The sequence below is a fragment of the Canis aureus genome, chromosome 15 (assembly GCF_053574225.1).
Source record: "Canis aureus isolate CA01 chromosome 15, VMU_Caureus_v.1.0, whole genome shotgun sequence".
NCBI lineage: Eukaryota > Metazoa > Chordata > Mammalia > Carnivora > Canidae > Canis > Canis aureus.
In genome coordinates, this window is record NC_135625.1 from 58,306,463 (window position 1) to 58,329,560 (window position 23,098).

At 36.0% G+C, this 23,098-nt stretch overlaps 1 protein-coding gene across 2 annotated transcripts in view; it reads left to right on the forward strand.

Moving 5' to 3' along the window:
* TRIM24 (tripartite motif containing 24) overlaps positions 1–23,098 on the forward strand; it is a 99,767-nt gene that overhangs the window by 32,934 nt on the left and 43,735 nt on the right. For both annotated transcript variants that reach the window (XM_077850073.1, XM_077850074.1), the window contains exons 2-4: positions 6,084–6,202; positions 13,882–14,029; positions 20,504–20,636. In XM_077850073.1, coding sequence (XP_077706199.1) covers positions 6,084–6,202; positions 13,882–14,029; positions 20,504–20,636 — 400 coding nt within the window. The remainder of the gene's footprint in view (positions 1–6,083; positions 6,203–13,881; positions 14,030–20,503; positions 20,637–23,098) is intronic.

The window sequence follows — 23,098 nt, forward strand, 5'->3', positions numbered from 1 at the left end:
CTCACTCCATACTCCATCATCCCTAACTTCAGGCAAAGCACTGTTTTCTATCTCTATAATCTTGTCATTTTAAGAATGCTACATAAATAGAATCATTCATAAGTGACCTTTGAAATTAGCTTTTTTCCACTCAGAATGCTGCCCTTAAAATCCAATCAATTTGTTGCATGTATTAAGAGTTATTTCCCTTTTATTGCTAACTAACATTCCATGGTATGGATATAGCACAGTTTACTTAATCATTAACTTATTTCAGGAGATTTGGGTCTTTTCAAGTTTGAGGTGATTATGAATAACGCTGAATTAAGTTTGTGTTCAGATTTTTGTGGACTTAAGTTTGTTCCTTTGGAATGCCCTGGAGTGTGATTAATTCATATGATAAATATTATGTTTAATTTTTAAGAAACTACCAAGCTATTTTATATTCCCCTTGGGAATGTATGAGTGATCCAAAATAAAAAGTAGTGGCAATACCTATGTACTCCTATCTCATCTTGATTTTAAATTTGCATTTACCTGATGGCTAGTGATGTGTGCTTATTTTCCATTTGTGTATCCTCATTGGTGAAATGTCTCTTCATGTGTTTTGCCCATTTTCTAATTGGGATGTTTGTTGTTTCATTGTTGAGTTTTGAGAGTTTTTTATATATTGTAGATATGAATCCTTTGTCAGATCTGTGCTTTGCAAATATTTTCTCCCCGTGTGTAGTCGGTTTTTTTTTTTCCATCTTCACAAGCCTTTTGCAGAGCAAAAGTTTTTAACGATGAAATCAAATTCATCCATATTTTTTTAATGGGTTATGTTTTTGATATAAGAAGTTTTATAAAGTACAAGGTCCTTAAGGTTTTCTCCTGTTTTCTTCTAAAAGTTTTATAGTTTTGTGTTTTATATTTAAATCTGATCCACTTTGAGTTAATCTTACATAAAATGTGAAATTTAGATTGAGGCTCAATTTCTTGCGTATGAATACCCAAGTTACTCCGTTGCAATTTGTTGAAAAGACTTTGCTTCCAATTATTCCAATAATTCCAAAAGTGTGAATTATTTTCACACTTTTGTCAAAAATCAGTTGGACTGATTTGTGTTAGGTGTATTTCTGGATGCTCTTTTCTGTTCCTTTCATCTATGTGTCTATCCTTCCTTTTGCCAATACCACCCTGTCTCAGCTACTATATCTATGTAAGTCTTAAAATTGGGTAGTAATTCCTCTCACCCTTTTTTTTTTTTCAAAATTGCTTTAGCTATTCTTTTCCACATAAATATTGGAATAATATTGTCTATACTTATAAAAAAAAATCTTGCTTAGGATTTAGATAGAATATACTGGTTTATAGGTCAACTTAGGGAGAATTGACATCTTTATTGCAATGAATCTTCCAGTCCATGAACACGTTACATCCCTCATCAGCATTTTGTACTTTCAGTGCTAAGATGATTTATGTGTCTTGTCAAAAATGAGTTGGCCCTACTCGTGTGGCTCTTTTTCATTTCTCGATTCTGTTTTATCCATCTGTGTCTATCCCTTGGTCAGTAACATTCTTGATTATAGTAGCTATAAAATAAGTCCTGAAATTGGATAGAACAGTTCCTCTATTCTTGTTTTTTTTTTTAATTTTATTTATTTATTCATGAGAGACACACACACAGAGAGAGAGAGAGAGAGAGAGAGAGAGACATAAACACAGGCAGAGGGAGAAGCAGGCTCCATTCCTTGCAGGGAGCCTGACGTGGGTCTCGATTCTGGGTCTCCAGGATCACACCCTGTGCTGAAGGTGGCGCTAAACCGCTGAGCCACCCGCGCTGCCCCTATTCTTGTTTTCTATATTGACTTAGCTACTATTGTACATTTGCCTTTCTATATACATTTTAAAATCTTATCTATATCTACAAAAAAATGTTGCTGGGATATTAGGAATTGTGTTAAATTGTGTTAAACCCACAGCTTACATTAATGAGAATTGACGTCTTAAATGCATGTAAGTCCATGCATAAGTACATGTTTTGCTAGGTTTACACCTATTTTGGTTTGTTTGGAGCCAATTTTCAAATAGCTATAGGGCTATTCAAATTATTTCATACTGGATAAGTCATAGGAGTTTGTACTTTTTGAGGCATTTGTTTCACTTGCATTGTTAAATTTCTGTGACTAGTGTTAGTATTCCTCTAATATCCTTTTGATGTCCACATGGTTTGTAGCTATTCCATTTTTCATTCTTTGATAAATTATATTTAATTATGTTTTTTCCTTTGTCATCTTCAGTCTTATTAAAGTTTTGTTAATTTTATTGGCCTTTTCAAATAACCAGCTTTTTGTTTGATTGACTTTTCAGTTTTCAATTCCATTGGTCTCTGCTCCTAGTATTTATTTTCTGCCTCGTGAGAGGTTGAAATTGAAGTCCATGTTCCTTATGCTGCATCCCCTGACATCTGGAAGGGGAGGGTCTCCTCCTGACTACTGGTGGATAGTGTGAAAGTCTCTTGATACCTCTTGATAATTCCCTGGCTGATAGGGGCATGAGTGTCTGTTTACTACTTCCCATTGTTCCTCATTGACATATCTAAGGGATGGGTACAGCTCGAGGTTACTGGTAGGCAGTAGTAAAAGTTCTGAGTGTCCAATAGGCCTTTTCTAACACCAACCCAGCACAGAGGTAGAGGAGTACCTCATTCCTCTCAGGGAGGTGCAAAATTTCAGGTTCTTCATGTGGTCTCCACTAGTACTGCAGGGGGCCTCATTAGCATCTGGTAAGGATGAAAGCCCCAGTTCCAGGTTTCTCTGACAAACCACAGCAGTGTGTGGTTGGGTTACTTGGTTTCTGCTTGGCCAGGATGGAAGTCTGTGCTTCCCACTGGCCCTTTGCTGGTGGGAAAAGGAGCACAGTTTTATCTGTGGTGTTTGGCTGAAGTAGAGCAGTTACTGTCTAAAAATTTTGTCTTGATACATTACCTATTTCCTGGTCCTTTGAACAGAGCAGGTTTCTATGGGTATTTTTTGTTGTTGTTGTTTACACCTGTTGATGATATTCATAGGCTGGTGACTTCATGAACACCCACTTTGGAATATATGAGGCTAAAAGAAAATCCAGTGAACTCACCACTGTGTTGTTCTTTGTTTTGTTTTTTTTTTTGTTTGTTTGTTTTGTTTTGTTTGTTTTGTTTTCTGTGTTGTTCTTTGGATCCTGAAGACTCTAGATAATCTGCTGCCTTCCCTCTACATTTCAGTCTTATGATTGTTTCATGTAGAATGCCTGATTTTTAGCTGTACTTGTCTGGAAGAATAGGGAAAAATATGTGTACTCAATCTTTTGTGAAATGCATTTTCTCATAATTTGCAGATTTTTATTATTCTTTGTTAGTAACATGTATTAGGTACATCTTTTTCCAGTTTGAGCCTTGTCTTACTTTCTTCATGGTAATCTTTTGACTACCTATAGTTCTTAACCTAAATGAAATAGAATTTATTAATATTTCCCTTAATCTCTTGCTTTTTGTTTCTTGCTTTAGAAATTTATTCTTGGGGATCCCTGGGTGGCTCAGCGGTTAACACCTGCCTATGGTCCTGGGATCTGGGATTGAGTCCTGTGTCAGGCTCCTGGCATGGAGCCTTTCTCTCTCTCTCTCTCTCTCTCTCTCTCTCTGTCTGTCTATCATAAATAAATAAATTAAAATCTTAAAAAAAATTTATTCTTGCTCCAAGGTTATACAGATGTTCTCTTATGTTTCTTTATGAAAGTTTTAAGGTTCTTAATCTTTTAAAAGAATTACTATTTTTAATTGAGTAGTAATTTAATTCATTCTCCTCCCGTTTTAGAGAACTACAGCATCATGAGAACTTTTCCCATTGATCTCTGGTGCCACATTTATCATGTATAAAATGTACTTAAATGTGAGCCTATTTCTGGTACATGTATCCTGTTCTACTTTTTTTTTTATCCTTGAATAAATTTCACACCATTTTAATTACTATCTTTAGAGTAATTCCTGTTACTTGATAGACATGCCCCACCACTTTGTCAAAATTCTATTGAAATTCCTGTTGAGATTATTAAAACTGCATTGAATCTATAGATATGTTTGGGAAGAATTGCTTTATTTACCATCATGGACACAGGTTTTCTTTACTTAGATATATTTTAATATTTCTAAATACAGCTTAACAGTTTTTCTCCACAATGGTCTTCTATATGTAAAAATTATTTCTCAGTACTTAGTATATTTTTGTTGCTATTGTAAAATGGGTTCTTCAATTTAAAAATTAGTTTATTGCTTGTATATATATATATATATATATAAATGAAATTGACCTTTGGATTACTTTATATTAATTCTCATGCATTTCATTTTACAGGAAATGTACCTGAGAACCTTATTGCAGTCTCCTTGGTCCAAATTATAGCATCAAGTGAATATTAGATTTTTAAAATTTTAATCAAAAACTTAGATTTTTGGGCAGCCCAGGTAGCTCCCTTCGGCCCACGGCCTGATCCTGGAGACCCAGGATCGAGTCCCACGTCAAGCTCCCTGAGTGGAGCCTGCTTTTCCCTGTGCCTGTGTCTCTGCCGATCTTTCTCTCTCTCTCTCTCTCTCTAATAAATAAGTAAAATCTTTTTTAAAAAATTAGATTTTAATTCATAATTATTACTTATTGTTTTACCAAGCACAATGAAAGATTATTCCCCCCCCCCCACAAAGGAGGGATATATTTGTACTTGTTAAAGGAAATACAATAGTGTTTCTTAATCTCCCATGGAGACTTTAAGCAAAACAAGTATCTTTGTACTCCCCCTTCAGAGATATCCTGGTTCTGTAGATCCAGAGAAAACCAGAAGTCTCAATTTTTTAAAAAAAATCTCCCACGTGGTTCTGCACATCCATATTTGAAAACCACTACCAGGGGAAATTACTAAACAATGAAAAGAGCAGCATGGGGTTATTGAAGGGGCATATCATTTAAAATAATGAAGTTTTATTCATTATTAAATTAAGTGTAGGATATATGTATATGTGTACATACGTGTGTGTGTGTGTGTATATATATATATATACACACACACACACACTGAATTGCTTTGTGTTAAGTAATAGCAGGTATGATCTGGAAGAGAGTGGACATTATAAAAGAACCCAGTTACAATTCGAATGAGATGTGCTCATTTAGTGCTTAGTATATTTGTATTTAAATTTATAATGAGAGCTCATGGATACAGAGAACAAATTGTGATTGCCTAAGATGTAAAGGGTCATGAGCGGGTAAAGAATGAGCAGGGTCAAAGGTACAAATTTCCAGTTATAAAATGAATAAGTCATAGGGTTGTAATGTACAGCATGGTGACTGTAGTTAATAATATTATATTGCCTATTTGAAAGTATCTAGAACTATGACCCAGCAATTGCACTACTGGGTATTTACCCCAAAGATACAGATGTAGTGAAATGAGGGGACACCTGCACCCCAGTGTTCATAGTAGCAGTGTCCACAGTAGCCAAATTGTGGAAGGAGCCACGATGTCCTTTGACAGATGAATGGATAAAGATGTGGTGTATATGTAAAATGGAATATTACTCAGCCATCAGAAAGGATAAATACCATTTACATTTACGTGGAAGGAACTGGAGGGTGTTATGCTGAGTGAAATAAGTCAACTGGAGAAAGACAGTTATCACATGTTTTGACTTATGTGTGAAATAAAAGAAATAGTGCAAGGGACTGTAAAGGAAGGAAGGGAAACTGAATGGGGGAAAAATAGAGGAAGACAAACCATGAGACTCCACTCTGGGAAATAAGTTTGCTGAAGGGAAAGTGGGTGGGGGGATGCGGTAACTGGGTCACAGGCATTAAGGAGGGCATGTGATGTGATAAGCACTGGTGTTACACTATATGTTGACAAATTGATTAAATTTTTTTAAAAAGTAGCTAGAAGAGTGGATCTTGAAAATTCTTATCACAGGAAAAAAGACTTTGGAACTGCATGGTGGCAGATGTTAACTTACTGCCATGATCATTTTACAGTTATATACAAACAATGAAACCGTTATGCTGTGCAAACCAAAAAAACTTAGAATGCAATTTTGTTTTTCCCAGTTGGAGTCATTCGATGTCCAGTTTGCAGCCAAGAATGTGCAGAGAGACACATCATAGATAACTTTTTTGTGAAGGACACTACTGAGGTTCCCAGCAGTACAGTAGAAAAGTCTAATCAGGTAAGCGTATTAATTAAGTCTTAAATGTTTTGCCTCCTTCTATTGAGACGTCCTAAACTCCTGACAGACTCTAAAATAAAAGGTGTTTGACATTGACCATTATGTCTATAAATAATTATGTAATATTTTAAACAGGGCTTGGTGCAGGGAATAAACTTTCTAATTGTTGTGAAACCAGCTTTAAAGAATGAAAATGTAATTATGTCAGCTACAGTGTGAAGTACTTAAGACCTCTGAAAGTTCCCCTGTGAATACCAGTGATTTTTCTTTTTTGTCTTCCAGATTGTCGTGTCACTTTGCTTCATATGTGATTATATTTATACTAGATATACTTTGTTAGTTACATCACTTTATCAGATGAACTGTAGTAATGCATGTGAATGCTCAGTCCAGAAAATTCAAAAGTAAAGTAGTATAATCAACAGAGTAGTTATTATCCAATATGAATTGATGATAAGATGAGAATTGAAGAGATTCTTTTTTTTTTTTTTAAGATTTTATTCATTAATTCATGAGAGACAGAGAGAGAGAGAGAGAGAGAGAGGGAGGCAGAGATACAGGCAGAGGGAGAAGCAGGGAACTTCAGGCTCCATGCAGGGAGCCTGAAGTGGGACTTGATCCCTGGACCCCGGGATCACGCATGCCCTGAGCCAAAGGCAGATGCTCAACTGCTGAGCCACCCAGATACCCCAGAGAATAGAAGGGATTCTAATCTGAAGGACACATTTAAGAGGCTGCTTTATGCCTCTGTATAATATTAGTTTTGGTAAGTTTAGTTACTCTGTTTTTGTCACAGAAACATAATAGGAAGAAGTTATGATCCATTAAACTAGAGACAAAGTCCAAATTGACATGTTTGCTGTAGATAAGTGAGGGGGAGGGTGTTAAACCTGGTTCAGGAATAGGGTACTTGGAGGAATATTTTGGGACTATTCATGGGAATATCATGGGAATATTCATGGGAATATCCCATGAAGATGGGAGAGATGATAATGTGGGATGAAGGAAGCACTAGGCAAAGATAGAGAGATCTGAACTAGTCTGGTGGCAATAAGGAAAGGAAGGGAAGAAGTCCACACAGGGCTTGATATACCTGATTGGATGTGGAAGTGAGAGGAACCCCATTAGTAGGATGGTGGTGCTTTTCACAGAGAGAAAGGGGGCAGAGAAGTAGTTAGAGAATTGGTTTTGAATATGATTGAGTTTGCCTATAAGACTAAGGTAATGTCATCCATGGTCAAACTGGAGCTCTGAGGAAAGTTTTTAGCTGAAGAAGTTTAAAACCTTTTTGTTACAGATAATTTTAAGCATTACCAGGAGAGGGACAGTTTCACTTGACTCCCATGTACAGGTTACCTAGCTTAGTAGTAATCAATTCTTGTTTTATGTTTAACCTGACAGCACCCTCCACCTGACCACACCACACATTATATTTTGTTGAAGTTATTCCCAGACATTATATCCTCTAACCCATAAGTCATTTTCTATGGGAAAATAAGTTTTAAAAACATTAATTTCATATGTAAAAAAAATTACAGTAATTCCTTAATATATCAAACATCCAGTGATAATGTATCTAATTGTTGTGGTTTCTTTTTTTAAAACAGTGGTTTGTAAGGATCCAATAAGGTCTACACAATTGACATCTCAACCCTATATTTTAATTAATCTCAAATTACCTTTTCACTTTATTGGCTTTCTTTTTCCTCCCTTTTAACCTATTTATTAGATAAACTGGGTCTTAGTCTTGTAAAGTTAGCCTTATTCTGCATTTTGCTGACCATCTTCATAAAGTCACTTATGTATACTGGCAATAAAAATGTAGAGACTGATTTAGTTTCAGGTTCCATTGGGTGAGGGGGTGGTGGTGTAAGAATACTTTCATCTGGGCAGCCCTGGTGGCTCAGCGGTTTAGTGCCGCCTTCAGCCCAGGGTGTGATCCTGGACACCCAGGATCGAGTCCCACGTCAGGCTCCCTGCATGGAGCCTGCTTCTCCCTCTGCCTGTGTCTCTGCCTCTCTCTCTACCTGTGTCTTTCATGAATAAATAAATAAAATATTTAAAAAAAAATACTTTCATCCATATGTCTGAGTGTACTTCAATCAGGATAGGAGTTGGGTTCTCTTTCTTTTTTCTGATATCAGTGGCCATTAATTATCACTGCCATGATCCCATATTATATTAGGTCTTGGAAAATTGTGACATTCTCATTCTGTTATTTCCCCTGTTTTTCTTAACTGGAAGAGAAACCAAAGGCTTCCTTCATTTATTCTTTGGTTATAAAGGAAAGGTAGATTAAACACTTGATTTATTTTTCCTTTATTTGCTGATTTTTTTAATTTTTTAAATTTTTTTTTTTTATGATAGTCACAGAGAGAGAGAGAGAAAGAGAGAGAGAGGCAGAGACATAGGCAGAGGGAGAAGCAGGCTCCATGCACCAGGAGCCCGATGTGGGACTTGATCCCGGGTCTCCAGGATCGCGCCCTGGGCCAAAGGCAGGCGCTAAACCGCTGCGCCACCCAGGGATCCCCTATTTGCTGATTTTTAGAGTAGTAACCTAGTTTCTTAGCATTCTTCAGAGGTTGACTAACAAGTGGGTGTGTGTGTGTGTGTGTGTGTGTGTGTTATTGTGAATTAATGGATTTTTTAAAAAATTTTATTTATTTATGATAGTCACAGAAAGAGATAGAGAGAGAGAGGCAGAGACATAGGCAGAGGGAGAAGCAGGCTCCATGCACTGGGAGCCCGATGTGGGATTCGATCCCGGGTCTCCAGGATCACGCCCTGGGCCAAAGGCAAGCGCTAAACCGCTGCACCCCCCAGGGATCCCGAATTAATGGATTTTTAACCCAAAATGTGTTGTAGTAGTTGTTCTTATTGATGCTCAAATTGTGCCATCTTGGCAAAAGGAGCCTCACATTGATTCCTGAGTCATTCTGATACAATTGCAGTAGTCACTGCTGTCTCCCTTCCTTTTTCTCTTTTCACAAGATATTAGGGGCTTTGATTCCTTTTAGCTGGAAATGCTATCTATCTGGAGATCACAGTATGGGTGCCAAGGGTACTCATCACCACTGAGTTGGTCATATTTCTAGGCCTTGCAGGAGAATGATTTAGCAAATACTTTTTACTGAAAAAAGAGAAGCTACTGCACTTAACTATATCAAGCACTGAGTGATGTATAGAATTGTTGGATCATAAAATTGTACACCTGAAACTAATATAACACTATGTTAATTACATTTGAATAAAAAAGAATAAACAAGTCCATCAGGTTTGGTCTTGAATTTAGGCCACATAGTGTCTCCTGGGGAACAGGCAAAGGATCCTCTCTAAAGCATCTTTTTATTAAGAAGCTCATCGACCTCAAACACATGAAATTTTAAGGACCGGCAATAGAGAGAGTCTCTGAAATCTTTAAGTGTCAGGGAAGGGGATAAACAGAATACAAAGTAAGTATTAGATGATAGAAAACTGTTAAGCTTAGTAAGGAAACTAATGTTTTTAAGAAGGCTAGGATTTTAGAGAAGTGATGGTGCAAATTTTTAACAGAAAAGTAAGCAAGTTTAGTCTTATTGTATTAATGTATTAACCAAGTGAACAGATTTCTGGAGCAAAAATGTGAGAAATGACCCGAGAAGCTCTGACAGCAAGTGGCTATACCAAAAAAATTAAAACCATGTCCCCCCTAGAGCCAAAACCACCAGATGATAGTGTAAAAATTCAGTGTACAATTATTCGTTTTATGTGATCCCAAATGTCCAAAGTCATGTTTCTGTTGCTGTTATTTTTTCCACAGAACTAATAGTTTGACCTGGTGTCCTATAGAGTATGTGAGAAATAAGGGTTGTAGCTATGCCTTCTGGGCTTTCCCATAGGATGACCAGAATCATCTCCAGTGCAGCCAGTCTTTGAGGTTCTACCTTGACCCTGCTGAGGATCACAGAAGGCTCACTGTTCCCCTTCCCTGCCCTGTCATGTGCATAGTACCAAGAAGACTGCCCAATTATCAGGAGAATCATAGATGTGCTGAAAACTCAAATTCAGCAGTGGGAATAAAGTCTGTGATTATCAAATGTGAATGTGTTCCACTCCTAAGCAAACTGATAGCTTGATTGACTCATGAGAAGTGACTGAGAAGAGGATATAACATCTATTTCTAAGATTCTTGTAGCTAGAAGACCTTAAGAAGAGAAATAGATTTCATTTGGCTCAATAGTGTACTCTCCATAAATAAAATGTGCTTCCATGTGAGGTAATGGGTGTCTAATTGCTGAAAATATACAAGCAGCCTATCTAGGAAAGAAAAAGCAAATATACCACTATACCATATTGATATTTATAAGTCCAATTTAGATTTGTAGGTCTTTTTTTATTTTATCTCACTTAATCTGACATTGGAAAACTTGGTTCTTAATTACATTGACATCATTATTTGTTTTCTTGAAATATATATATGTTATAGGATATATTGTATCAGTTTTGGTACAATCAGGAACTATCTTAATTCTTAAAATTAAGAATTGTTTACTAGATATAAACCTGTTTACTGAAAGAATAAAAAATACTTAAAGTATCATAGAGCTAGCAACTATAAAGAAGCAGCTCAGAGAACAAAGAGAGTCAAAGTTAGAAGAAGGGTCTTGTAGAACATCAGTTCAAACATCTGAAGAGGCTGCTTGGCTCAGCTCATGTTGGTGTCTGAGCTTTTGGCCCTGGGACCACAGAGCTTAGCAGAGCAGGAGTAGGCCTGTGGTGGTAGTATCTCCAAAGCTGGTTCTGTTAGGATTAACAACATTGCAAACCAGGGCTAAGTGCTACTGTGGGAATACACTTGCTATCACCGGGGTGAAGTTTCATGGATTGGCGTGATATACACAGAAAATGCAAGCAAATAGACAACTAAGATGATGAAGTACCTTCTTCCTCTGACACTGCAGTCCTCCTCCAGCACCATCTTTTGTCAGAATCTAATATGGGGGCAGCCCTGGCGGCTCAGGGGTTTAGCTCCCTGCATGGAGCCTGCTTCTCCTCTGCCTGTGTCTCCGCCTCTCTCTCTCTCTCATGCATAAATAAATAAAATCTAAAAAAAAAAAAGAAAAGAATCTAATATGGAACCAGCTCAGCATGAATATGGTTTGTGGAGTAAGACTATGGAAGAATAGAGTTGGTACTGAAAGTAGAAGTTATAGAGCTGTTTCTGTCAAAATAGAAAGCAAGGAAGACAGCAATTACTTACATGTATGCATAGGAAATAGTCAATCAAATCCGTATTTTTTTTTCAATTTTTTAAAAAAAAATGTATTAGTTAACATTCAGTGTAATATTCTAAAGTTACTTGAAATAAATAATTCTCTGAATGTTTAAGCCACCACTTGATAGGCAGATTCATTTGTTTCATTTGCTTTTGGTTTTTAGAGATTTAATTTTTTAAATTTAAATTTTTAGGACTATATATATAACATTTCTATAGTTCTAAAGTAAAATCTATAAAACAGTGTATTGAGAGAACTCAAGCTTCTATTGCTGTTTAACCTACCCATATACCTTATTTCTTCTCTATCCTATAGGTAGCCATTTAATCTCCTTTATTCTTCCATTTAAAATATTTTATGTAATTTTAAGTAATTTTGTTATTTTAAAAATATTAGCAAATGTCATTTCACCCATCTCCATCTTTCTTAGAAGAGCATGATATACTTTCCACTTTGCTTTTTTATTTTACTTCATATTCTAGGGATTCCTCATTCTTTCTATAGTGTGGAGATTAAATTTTAGGTGACATCCTTAAAGACAGGATAGCTGAAGCTAAGGCAGGGAGTATGGATGAGACAGCCCTCAAATCTAATAAAAATGTACAGAATCAGAGGAAGTGTGGGGATGGGATCCAGAGGGCAATCAGGGAGATAAGAGGATATGGAGGTATCAAGAGATCCAAAGGATTTCTGGGAAGTGTAGGAGTCAATGATATTAGAAAAGCTAAAGATGATGAGAGCTGAGAAAAGGCAGGCTTGAATTAAGGAAAATGTTATACGGGTATTTGGAATTTGGCTAATGTAAAGCACTACTGACAGGGAAATTTTTTTTGCCCTAGCATATGAAGACTGCTTATATATACTTCTAATACCTTTCGTCAGAGAGAATAATGCCACCCTTTACACAGTTACACAAGCTGGAAACAAAGGAGCTATCCCTTCTTCACCTCCCTTTGAGTGCATCCTCTGAAGCCATTTTATTATCAATCTTCCTCATTCATTCATATGTGCACCCACTCTCACCTAAACCACTGAAAAAGCCTCTTGTCTCTGCAGAAAGCACTTGCCCCTTTTCTAATCTGTTCTCTATATTGCAGTGACAGTAATTTTTAAAATTGCAAGTCTGGCCATGTCACTTAAAAGCTTTTGGGGGACTTCCTCAGACAAGGACCAAAATTGCCATGTGATCATGCTTCATCTGGCCCCTCTGCCTGCCTTGCCCCTAGCTGCTTCTCTTGCCAGTCTTCGCCTTGATCTCTGCACTTAAGTCATACTTTCTGTCAGTACTTTGAACCTGCTGTCCTCTCCTTGCCAGAGGCTTTTGTACATGCTGTTCTCGCTGCCTAGAAGTCTTTTCATCAGTAATTGATGACTCAACTTTCATATCTTTGTGTTAATATGATCTCCTTAGAGAAAGCCTTGCCTGGGTAATCTCTCGCTTTTTCCAGGACTCCAACCCCACTAAAATGAGATCACTTTCCCCTATCATGTGCTTTTATAGCTTCTCATACCTTTCCTTTGTGGTACTCCTCAGTTTGTAATTATTTATTAATGTGATTTTTCCAGTAAGTGTTTGTGTGCCTCACATTTAATTTCACTATTACTGAATAAAATCTGTTACTAACCTCACTTTAAAGATAAGCATTCTAAGTAACCTGCCCAAGACTACTTAGCTAGTAAGCGGGCAACTGGAATATCAACCCACACTCCTATCCACAAGACTTGGTATCATAAGGGCAGGACCCATGTTTGCTTTTCCATCATTGTACCTTAACGTAGTGCCTGGAATATTTGATATATTGAATGAAGAACAATGCCGTATTTCCATTTCATATGTTTATAATTTAAAACATGTCAGTTTAGGGATCCCTGGGTGGCGCAGCGGCTTGGCGCCTGCCTTTGGCCCACGGCGCGATCCTGGAGGCCCGGGATCGAATCCCACATCGGGCTCCTGGTGCATGGAGCCTGCTTCTCCCTCTGCCTGTGTCTCTGCCTCTCTCTCTCTCTGTGACTGTCATAAAAATAAATAAATAAATAAATAAATAAATAAATAAATAAATCTTACTCTTAAAAAAAAAATAAAATAAAACATGTCAGTTTAAATTTACAAACACTGTCAGGATAGCTGATAGAGTCCAGTATGAGTGGTATATCATTTTTATATGACTAGTAGTTTTTTTTGTTTTTTTGTTTTTTTTAAGATTTTTCTTTATTCATGAGAGACACAGAAAGAGAGGCAGAGGGAGAAACAAGCTCCATGCAGGGAGCCTCATGCAGGACTCGATCCTGAGACTCCGGAATCATGCGCTGAGCCAAAGGCAGACACTCAACCATTGAGCCACCCAGGCGTCCCAATATATGACTAGTTTTTTGACCACCTTTTTGTTTTTGTTAAAAATTGATGTGACATGTTTCTCTTATTAGGTATGCACAAGCTGTGAGGACAATGCAGAAGCTAATGGGTTTTGTGTAGAATGTGTTGAGTGGCTCTGCAAGACATGCATCAGAGCTCATCAAAGAGTGAAGTTCACAAAAGACCACACTGTAAGACAGAAGGAGGAAGTATCTCCAGGTAATAAACTGGCTTTAATCTCTTTTGGTCTCTAACCTTCCTCCTCTTTTCTATCTTCCTTTCCTGGCTTTGTTTTGATACCATTGTAAGTGTTAAATGCATTCTTGTTTTTTAATATAAGGAGGTCTGTATTGTAATTGAAATTTGAAGACTTAGAAATGTTGTTAAATATGAGTAGATATAAAATCTTTCTGCCTTATATTTATTCATACTCCCAATCCCCCTTTTCCTTTAAATGCTATATAATTTGGTGTAAATGTATAGGAAATGGAAGGAAAAAAAGTTGCTTTTTAAACTTTTTTAGCTTCTCTCATTACTTCTCTTATTTCTAAGGTATGACAAGAGGTGGGCTTAATTAAAATTTATAAGCCTGATACCATTATGGTAAACCTGTTTCATGATATTTGATATGTAGATAACTAAAGAAGCTCTGCCTTTTATGTGACTTACAGTTTCTCAGTTTTTATTGTATGACTTAAAATGTAAAGTTTACTAATAATTTGTTTTATTATAGTAAAATATATGTAACTTAAAACTTGCCATTTAAACCGTTTTTAAGTGTATAATTCATTAATATACACATTCATTTTATCAGTGTACAGTGCATTAATGGCATTTACAATGTTATGAAGCTGTCACCACTGCCTGTTTCTAAAGTTTCTTCGTCATTTCAGGAAGAAACAATACCCACTAAATATTAATGCTTATTCCCCACTTTCCTCTGCCCCGTGGACTTCTAATCTGTCTGTTCGAATTTGCTTATTTCTGCAAGTGGAATCAAATAGTATTTGTCCTTTGTTGTCTGACTTATATCACAATATTTTCAGCTTTTATCTGTTGTAGTGTTTATCACACCTCATTTGTTTTTATGGCTCATTAATATAGTTTTTAAAAAATTATTTTTTGGTTTTAATTTTTGCTTTATTGCCTTTAATTCAAGTCAACCAGTATTCATAGATCTATTCTGTATTCGAGGAACTTTGCTGTGCATTAGAGATGGAAAGTGAATAAAACAGATAATTTTGCCCCACAGGAGTTATTAGTATGATGAAAGCTACAAACAAATTGGCCTCATAAGTTCTGTAGAAGCACATGAAAGAAGCCCCAAACTCAAGATTTGGGGATTTAGGTTGGAAGCAAAATCTGGGGCTTGAAGAAGAAATAGAGTTTTATCACAGGAAGGAGAGGAGTGGGGAAAACTGAAGTACATGCACAAATATCTAGAGAGAGAGACAGTTGAATATAGCTGGAGAGTAAGATTCAGGGGAAGGAGGAATAAGAGATGAGGCTAGGAGTCTGGTGACAAGGGAAGTGGGATTATAATTTCTGAGGACACTGATGAGGAAAAGACAAAAAGAGAAGAGGCCAAGTATAGATTCGGATAAATTAAATAGATTAGTGCTAGAAAGACTTGTCTCTTTTTTTGTGAATTCAGCCATCTATTGAAAAACAGAGCAGAGGAAATAGGATTAAAAGGTAAGGAATGTGGGGAATACTTGAAATGACTCCAGTTAAAAGAGAGCTCCAGCTTCAGAAACTGTTTGGTAGCATCAATGTTACATTGCATTAACAGGCCTTAAAACTTCCTCCCTCGGGGGGTGCCTGGGTAGCTCAGTCAGTTAAGCGTCTGCCTTCAGCTCAGGTCACGATTCTGGGGTCCTAGAATCGAATCATACATCGAGCTCCCTTCTCTCAGGGGAGCCTGCTTCTCCCTCTGTCCACCACCTCCACCTCTCATGAGTAAATAAACAAAAATCTTTAAAAAAAAAATAAATAAATAAATAAAACTTCCTCCATCAGGCCTCAGCAGTGTACTTGTAGGTATAGAGAAGAATCGAACTTATCTAGGATTGGGGTTATCTAGATAGGTGTTGGATTAGTTCAATAGAGTGAGAGGTAAAAATAATGGCATTTACTAAATGAAGGATTTTTTTTTAAACTGTATTGTTGTGCCCAAGATTGCGAATCCGAGAAACCACCAAGGAGCCAACACCAATGCAAGCGCACGAGGGTTTATTAGCAAGCTCGAGCTTGGGTCCAAGTATACCCGACACTGGGGAGCAGGGACTTGGACCTCGAAGTGGGTTACAGCTGGGTTTTTTATAGGCTGGTCTAGGGGATTTTCAGAAGGGGTGGAGGAATTTCTCAAGTTCTGTTTACATTCTGATATGGGGCTTTCAAGGGCATTGCCTCTGTTATCATTCTAATATGGGACTTTCTACCACAGGTGTGGGCTCTGTTGTCTTTCTGATATGGGATTCCCTGCCGAGGACATTGAGGACATTCTGCAGTTTTTCCCATACAGTTCAGCTCTTATTCACAGGGGCCTAAGATGGCTGTACTTGTGCTAATGCTAAACTTTAGGTGGGATGGCCTTAATTGTTCTCGGCCTCCACAGTATAAAGGAAATGAAATTGATGGTGTCAGTTGATAATGAAAGAAATTATTAAGAACCTAGAAATCATTGAGCCCCAGGAGAGTAGTTGGAAGGTTAGAAAGTTGAAGTTATTAGAGTAGATGTTTGAATTTATGATTATAGAAATGGAGCACTTATGGGCCACCAAAAGTCTAAGGTGAGACCATGATGTAAGGAGCTCTAATGGAGTTTTAGTTCTCCGGAGATGAGAAAGTTTGAGAGCCTTGTTTTTTTGTGGTAATCGATGTGGACTTCTAAATCATCCAGAGTGATGATGACATTGAGGACTAGAAGGATGACTGAGTCGGGATCCAAATTCTTCAATAAGTAAAGGAAGTCTATAAATGGGTGATAGGATATTCTAATTACCTAAATCAGAAGCTCTATAGTTATTGTTGGATAGTAGGCACAAACTAGAATGACCTAAGCCAACTAAAGATATATGGTCACTCTATTTATTGTGATGCCTACATGACATGCACATTAAGGAGAAGGGTACAGGGGAGCTGTTAGGATATTCACATTATAATAGTGAGCCATTTTTGCATTGCTAGAATTAATTGCATTTGGTCTTGATGTGTTGTGCTTTTAATAGTCTTTTACTATATTGCTAATTTTCTCCAGTTATTTTCCTTCTTTCCAACTCATATGAGTCTTATGCATTTTTGCCTATTTTTGGATCTGACTAGATGTAGGTTATCTTTTTGTTTTTATCCATAGAAACATTTGCTCTGAAATTTATCTAATTATATTTTATATATATCTTTAGCTCATTATTTTTCTTTAATTTCTCCCAGCTTACCTTAGTTTTATTTTAAAGTTCTAATACTAACTTCCTTGACATAAATACTTGATATTTATTTTTTGTAGAATTATAAATGTTTAAAGCTTGATATAATTTGCCACTTTGATTTCTATTATATTTTAAATACTCTGCATTTATGGGGGCACTTGGCTGGTTCGGGTGATAGAGCATGCAACTCTTGATTTCCAGGTTGTGAGTTCAAGCCCCACATTGGGTGTAGAACCTACTTAGTTAAAAAAAAAAAAAATCTAAGTATTCTGCATTTATGGTTCTGAATCCTAGACTTATGAATTTTGTGTTATTTATTACTTTGGTGCATTATAAATAATGATATGGAAAGGAGGCCATAATGTATATTAAATGCAAAAAGCAAATTCCTTAACAGTCTGGTTATTATGAATCTAAGAATTCATGAAAAGGAAAACAAAAGTGTTCCCATTGCTTGGATTTTTTATTTGTTTCCTGTTTCAACTGTATAGTTTTATTATGATCAGAAAATGTGAGTCCGTGAACTCTTTCTACGTGCTGGCATACAACATAAGGTTTTTGTAAATATTGTTAGTACAGGTGACCTTTGAATAACATGAGGCTTAAGGATGCTGATCCCTGCATAGTCAAAAATCCACTTTGTAAACCTTTGATTCTTCAGAACTTTACAGTTAACTACTATTAGTACCAGTACCACTTTACTGGTAAAAGTCAATTAATACACTTTTTTAAAAAAAGCTTTATTTGGGAGGGATAGTATGTGTGAGTGCAAGTGCACAGGCATGTGCACACAAGTGGGGGGTGGGGTAGAGAGACAAGCAGACTTCTCACTGAGCAGGGAGCTGATGCTGGCTAGATCCCAGGGCTTGAGATCATGATCTGATTTGAAGTCAGATGCTTAATGAACTGAGTCATTCAGGTACCCTAGAACACATTTTGTAAGAAGTGTATGTTTGTGTATTGTATATTGTGTTCTTACAAAGTAAGCTAGAGAAAAGAAAATGTTGAGAAAACTAAAAGGAAGAGAAAATACATTTATAGTAACCATACTGTTTTTTATCAAGAAAAATCCATGTGTATGGACCCAGGCACCTAAAACCTGTGTTGTTCAAGGGTAAACTCTATATGAAAATAAATTTTAGATAAACACAAAATTTATATTAAAAGGAGAAACCATGTAAGTTCACTCTAAGGAAAAAAAAAAAACCTTTTTATAATTAGGAAAAAGCCTTTCTAGAAGCAGTTCTCTAAAACTAAAGTCATAAAAAATAAAACCAGATTCGTTTTTCTGTAAAATGTTTTAAAGATCTTTTTGGGAAAATGACATAAATCAAGTCAGACTGGAGAAAATATTTCTAAAATCTTTGGCAAGCAATGTATCAAATGTGTCTGCAAATTGGTAAGAAAGACACTTGGAAAAAATAGCAGAGGTTGTGAACAGACAATTCTTAGAAGAAATACAAATGGTTGATGAGTGTGAAAAGTTGTCCAGTTTCAGTTATTAAAGAAATATGTCTAAAGATATTGAAATCTTTTTTGTTCTGTGAGATTGGCAAAGATTAAAAGTACTGACAAAACACTGTTAGTAATGTAGGCAATAGCCACTCTACACTGTTAAGAATACAAATTGGTACAAGTTTTTTTTTTAGGATCATGTATGTTTGTAGAAATCACCCTTTGACCTAACAGTTGTGCTACTTGGAATTGATCTGTGGAAACATTAATCAATGACTTATACTTTTATATGTTTATTTCAGCATTATACAATATTAAAAAATGAGAAACAATGCAGGGGTTATATCATTTGATGAAATACTATGCAGTTAATAAATAAGTCAACATATTTACTAACACAGGTATCTAAGAGGGGCACTATGGTGGCTCAGTCAGTGAAGCATCTGACTCTTGATTTCGGGTTCAGGTCATGATTTCTGGGTCGTGAGTCAAGCCCCATATTGGCCTCACACTCAGTGTGGTGGTGTCTGCTTGAGGTTCTCTCTTTCCCTCAGACCTTCCTCTGCTCAAGTGTGTGTGTGAATGCATGCTGTCTCTCAAAATAAGAAAGGTATCTAAGAGTTAAGAAATCTTATAAGATAGTTTGTGTCATTTATTAATTTTATAAAACAAAGTGCCTACTAATGTATATAGTTAAATATAAATAGAAAAACAGCCAGAAGAACATATACCAAGCTACTAATAGTGGTGGTTATTGCTGAAAGTGGAATTATTTCTGAAATGTTTGGATTTCACCTATAATTATTAGTGAAATAACTGGTATTTATATTTAATCATTACATTTACTTGTATTCTTTTTTTAATTTAACATTATAACATAAGCATTGCTCATTAAAAAGTTATATGGCTGGGGCACGTGGGTGGCTTAGTCAATTAAGTGTGGACTCTCAATTTTGGCTTGGATTGTGGTCTTCAGGTTGTGAGATCCAGCCCCCATTGGGCTCCATGCTGGTCATGGAGTCTGCTTGAGATTGTGTTTCTCCCTCCTTCTACCCCCCAACCCTGCTTTCTTTCTTAAGAAAGAAAGAAAATTAAAGTTATATGGAGGACAATAGTATGTAGTGAAAACTTTATGATTATTTCTGTGTTAATGGATATCCTCTGGAAGGATTTTTACAAAAGTGGGAAAATAAGTTTTTCATCACATTCTTTATACATTTTTTTCTTTATACATTTTTATTAGATATTTCTGAATTCCACTTAAAACCATCTTCTCCCATATTTTGAGTAGAAAACATCTAGTTGGTTCACACTCACTTAACCTGGGCTATTTTCTTAAGACTTCTTAATTACAAAAAAAAAAAAAAAGAAAAAAAAAAGAAAAAAGACTTATTAATTACAGAAAGCATATTTTTAACTACATACTTTTCTTTTTCTCCTGGGTTAATTTGAATTTCTGGAAAGAAAAACTTATTTATGTTTTCCTTCTAAAATGCTGAGAATACATAATATATTTTTTCTTTTTTTAATTGAAAGTATAGTTGACACACAATGTTACATAAGTTTTAGATGTGCAACATAGTGATTTGACAAGTTTATGCATTATGCTCTGCTTACCACAGGTGTAGCTACCATCTGTCACCGTACAATGCTACTTTAATATATATAAAGCCTAGTAGTAGTGATGGTGTTGGTGGAACTATTTATAGCTCTTTTATATATCAATGGTTTCAAATTTAAAACAATCTAATAATTATGTAGTATTCACTTACATTAATTTTCTTCTTTTTGCCTCCCATTATTTCTACAGAGGCAGTGGGTGTGACCAGTCAGCGACCAGTGTTTTGTCCTTTTCATAAGAAGGAACAGCTAAAGCTTTACTGTGAAACATGTGACAAACTGACATGCCGGGACTGCCAGTTATTAGAGCATAAAGAGCATAGGTACTGACATCTTTAATTATAGACACACATTTATAATAAGCTATATGAGAAATAAAGGACTGCTGGAACCCCAGCCAAATGGCAGTCAACAAATAAAGTTTTTTTGGCCAGCAGTATGTTGGCTTGTTCCAGTATTTTTCAACTTGGGCACTGTTGATACTTGTTGGCTGGGGGTTGCTTCAGGTTCATTGTATGGTGCTTAGGTTCATTTTTGACCTATATTCACTGGATTCCAGTGACATCATCCTAGTTGTGACAACCGAAAATGTCTCCAGATGTTGCCAAATGCCCTGCAGAACAAAATCACCCTGAATTGAGAACCACTGGCCTGCACACTATTTGAAAATAAATGGAATTTGTTGCCAGTGTTGTAAAGTGAGGAGATTTTACCTTAAGAAAAAAAAATTGGATCTTTGGGTTTTTGAGAAAATGGAACTTGTTACGGTCATGGCCCCATATTCTTATCAGCATTGAGTGGAATTCACTTCAGTGTTCTGTAGAATGAGGCATGGGTTTCCCAATTCATTATAATTCCTGCGGAAGCTTATTTTTAAATCTGACCTCCCATAGGCATTTGAGTCAGCAGCCACTGATTTATTTAAATAGTAAGATTCTGATTAATATAAACAAAATTGATTAAAATGATCTAGGCTCAGAAGCTGATGATTGGTTACTAGAGGAGTGGGTGAGGGGATGGGTTAAATAGATGATAGGTATGCATTTGGTGTGATGAGCACTGGGTGTTGTATATAAGTGTTGAATCACTAAATTATACAACTAAAACTAATACACCATATGTTAACTAACTGGAATTTAAGTAAAAACTAAAAAAGAAAAGAAAAAGGGAAAAAATGATCTAAGGTCCCAGTAATGGCAGACTAGATAATTTGGACCAAACCATACCAGTGAGGATAACTAGAATACCTGGACAAAATACAGAAGTCGTTGATAAAAAATCTAGAGCTTAATAGTAAAGAATTGCGAGGCCAGATTGGAGTGGGGAGAAAAAATAATAGCTTTTTTCCCCTCTTTGAGGCATTTACCAGGACTTCTGATAGGCCACAGGGCTGAGAATGAGAAGATAGAGATTACAGGGGTTGAAGGCTTCTCCTCCTTGCCTTGATTTGGAATTCTGAAAGTCTACACTGTTTAAGTAAAGATGAATTTGGTACTCAATAGTTCATGACTGGGACTGAAGCCTCAACATCAAATTCTTCAGGACCCAAAGATGAAGTAAATTGAAATAATACTGGTGCCCCAAGATGTACCTGGTAGAATTAAATATAAATCCTTCCTGAAGAGAAAACACATCATCCTGTGTCTCAGATTTATTCAGTAATGAACTTTGCAAAATGGTCCAACACATAATTAGAAGTAATCAAGTATTCTAGGAGATTAGACAACATGAACAAAACCTGGCAGATACAATAAATAATATAAAAAGACCCTTAGGGCTACCTCTTTTTATATTGAAGAGACAAAATGGAAAATTTGGTTGGAGAAATGAAAACTGTAATAAAGAATGAGATGGAAAGTCCAGAATTGAAAATTACCATAACTGAAATTAACTCATTATTGGCTGTAACAGATTTGATGTAGCAGGAAAAGAGAATTAATGAACTAGAAGGAAAGTAAGAAAATACCCAGAATGAAGCATGGTAAACAAAAAGATAGAAAGTAGAAGTAATACAGTGTGTAACTGGGGCCAAGAAGGAGAAAAGAGGGAATGGGAAGGAAGCAACATTTAAAGACAGAATATAATGGTTTAGAATGTGGTAATACTGATGAAAGCTGTCTAGCCCATATTTAGGAAGCCATAAAACTCCAGCAGGATAAAAAAAAAATTTTTTTTTAAATACAGAAAGAAAATAATTACAAAAGTAAAATTCTATACTCTGAACATTTTTTTAAAATGAAGATTAATGAAAGACATGTCCGATAAAATAAACTGGGATAATCCCAGTAACCCTCACTAAAGTATACCTAGGCAAAAGAGAAATGGTAGTTAATGAATGGTGGAATGAAGAGCAATTAAAATGGTATGAGTAAATCTAAATAAATGTTGACTTAGGAAACAAAAATGTCTTAGTGTTTTTTGTATATTTACACAATAGATGTTTTGGGAGAATATGGAGTTCATGTCGTAAGACTCATGAATAGTTGTAGAAGATGATAAAAAAGTACAAATTAGTATTAGATGATAAGTCTAGATCTGTATTTTGTAATGCCTAGAGTAATTACTAAAAGAATAGTAAAAGTGTCTAGGATTATCAAAGTTAACAGGGAGAGGAAGTGGAATCATTAGGCAGTCTAAAAACAGGCCATAAAAGAAAAACAAAGAACAGATGGGATTTAATAAGGACTTGGTAAGTTGGTAAATCTGTAAATATATTTGTAATTATAACTGTAAATGGGTAAAATGTTCCAAATTAAAAGATTTTTGGCCTGGATAAGAAAAAGAA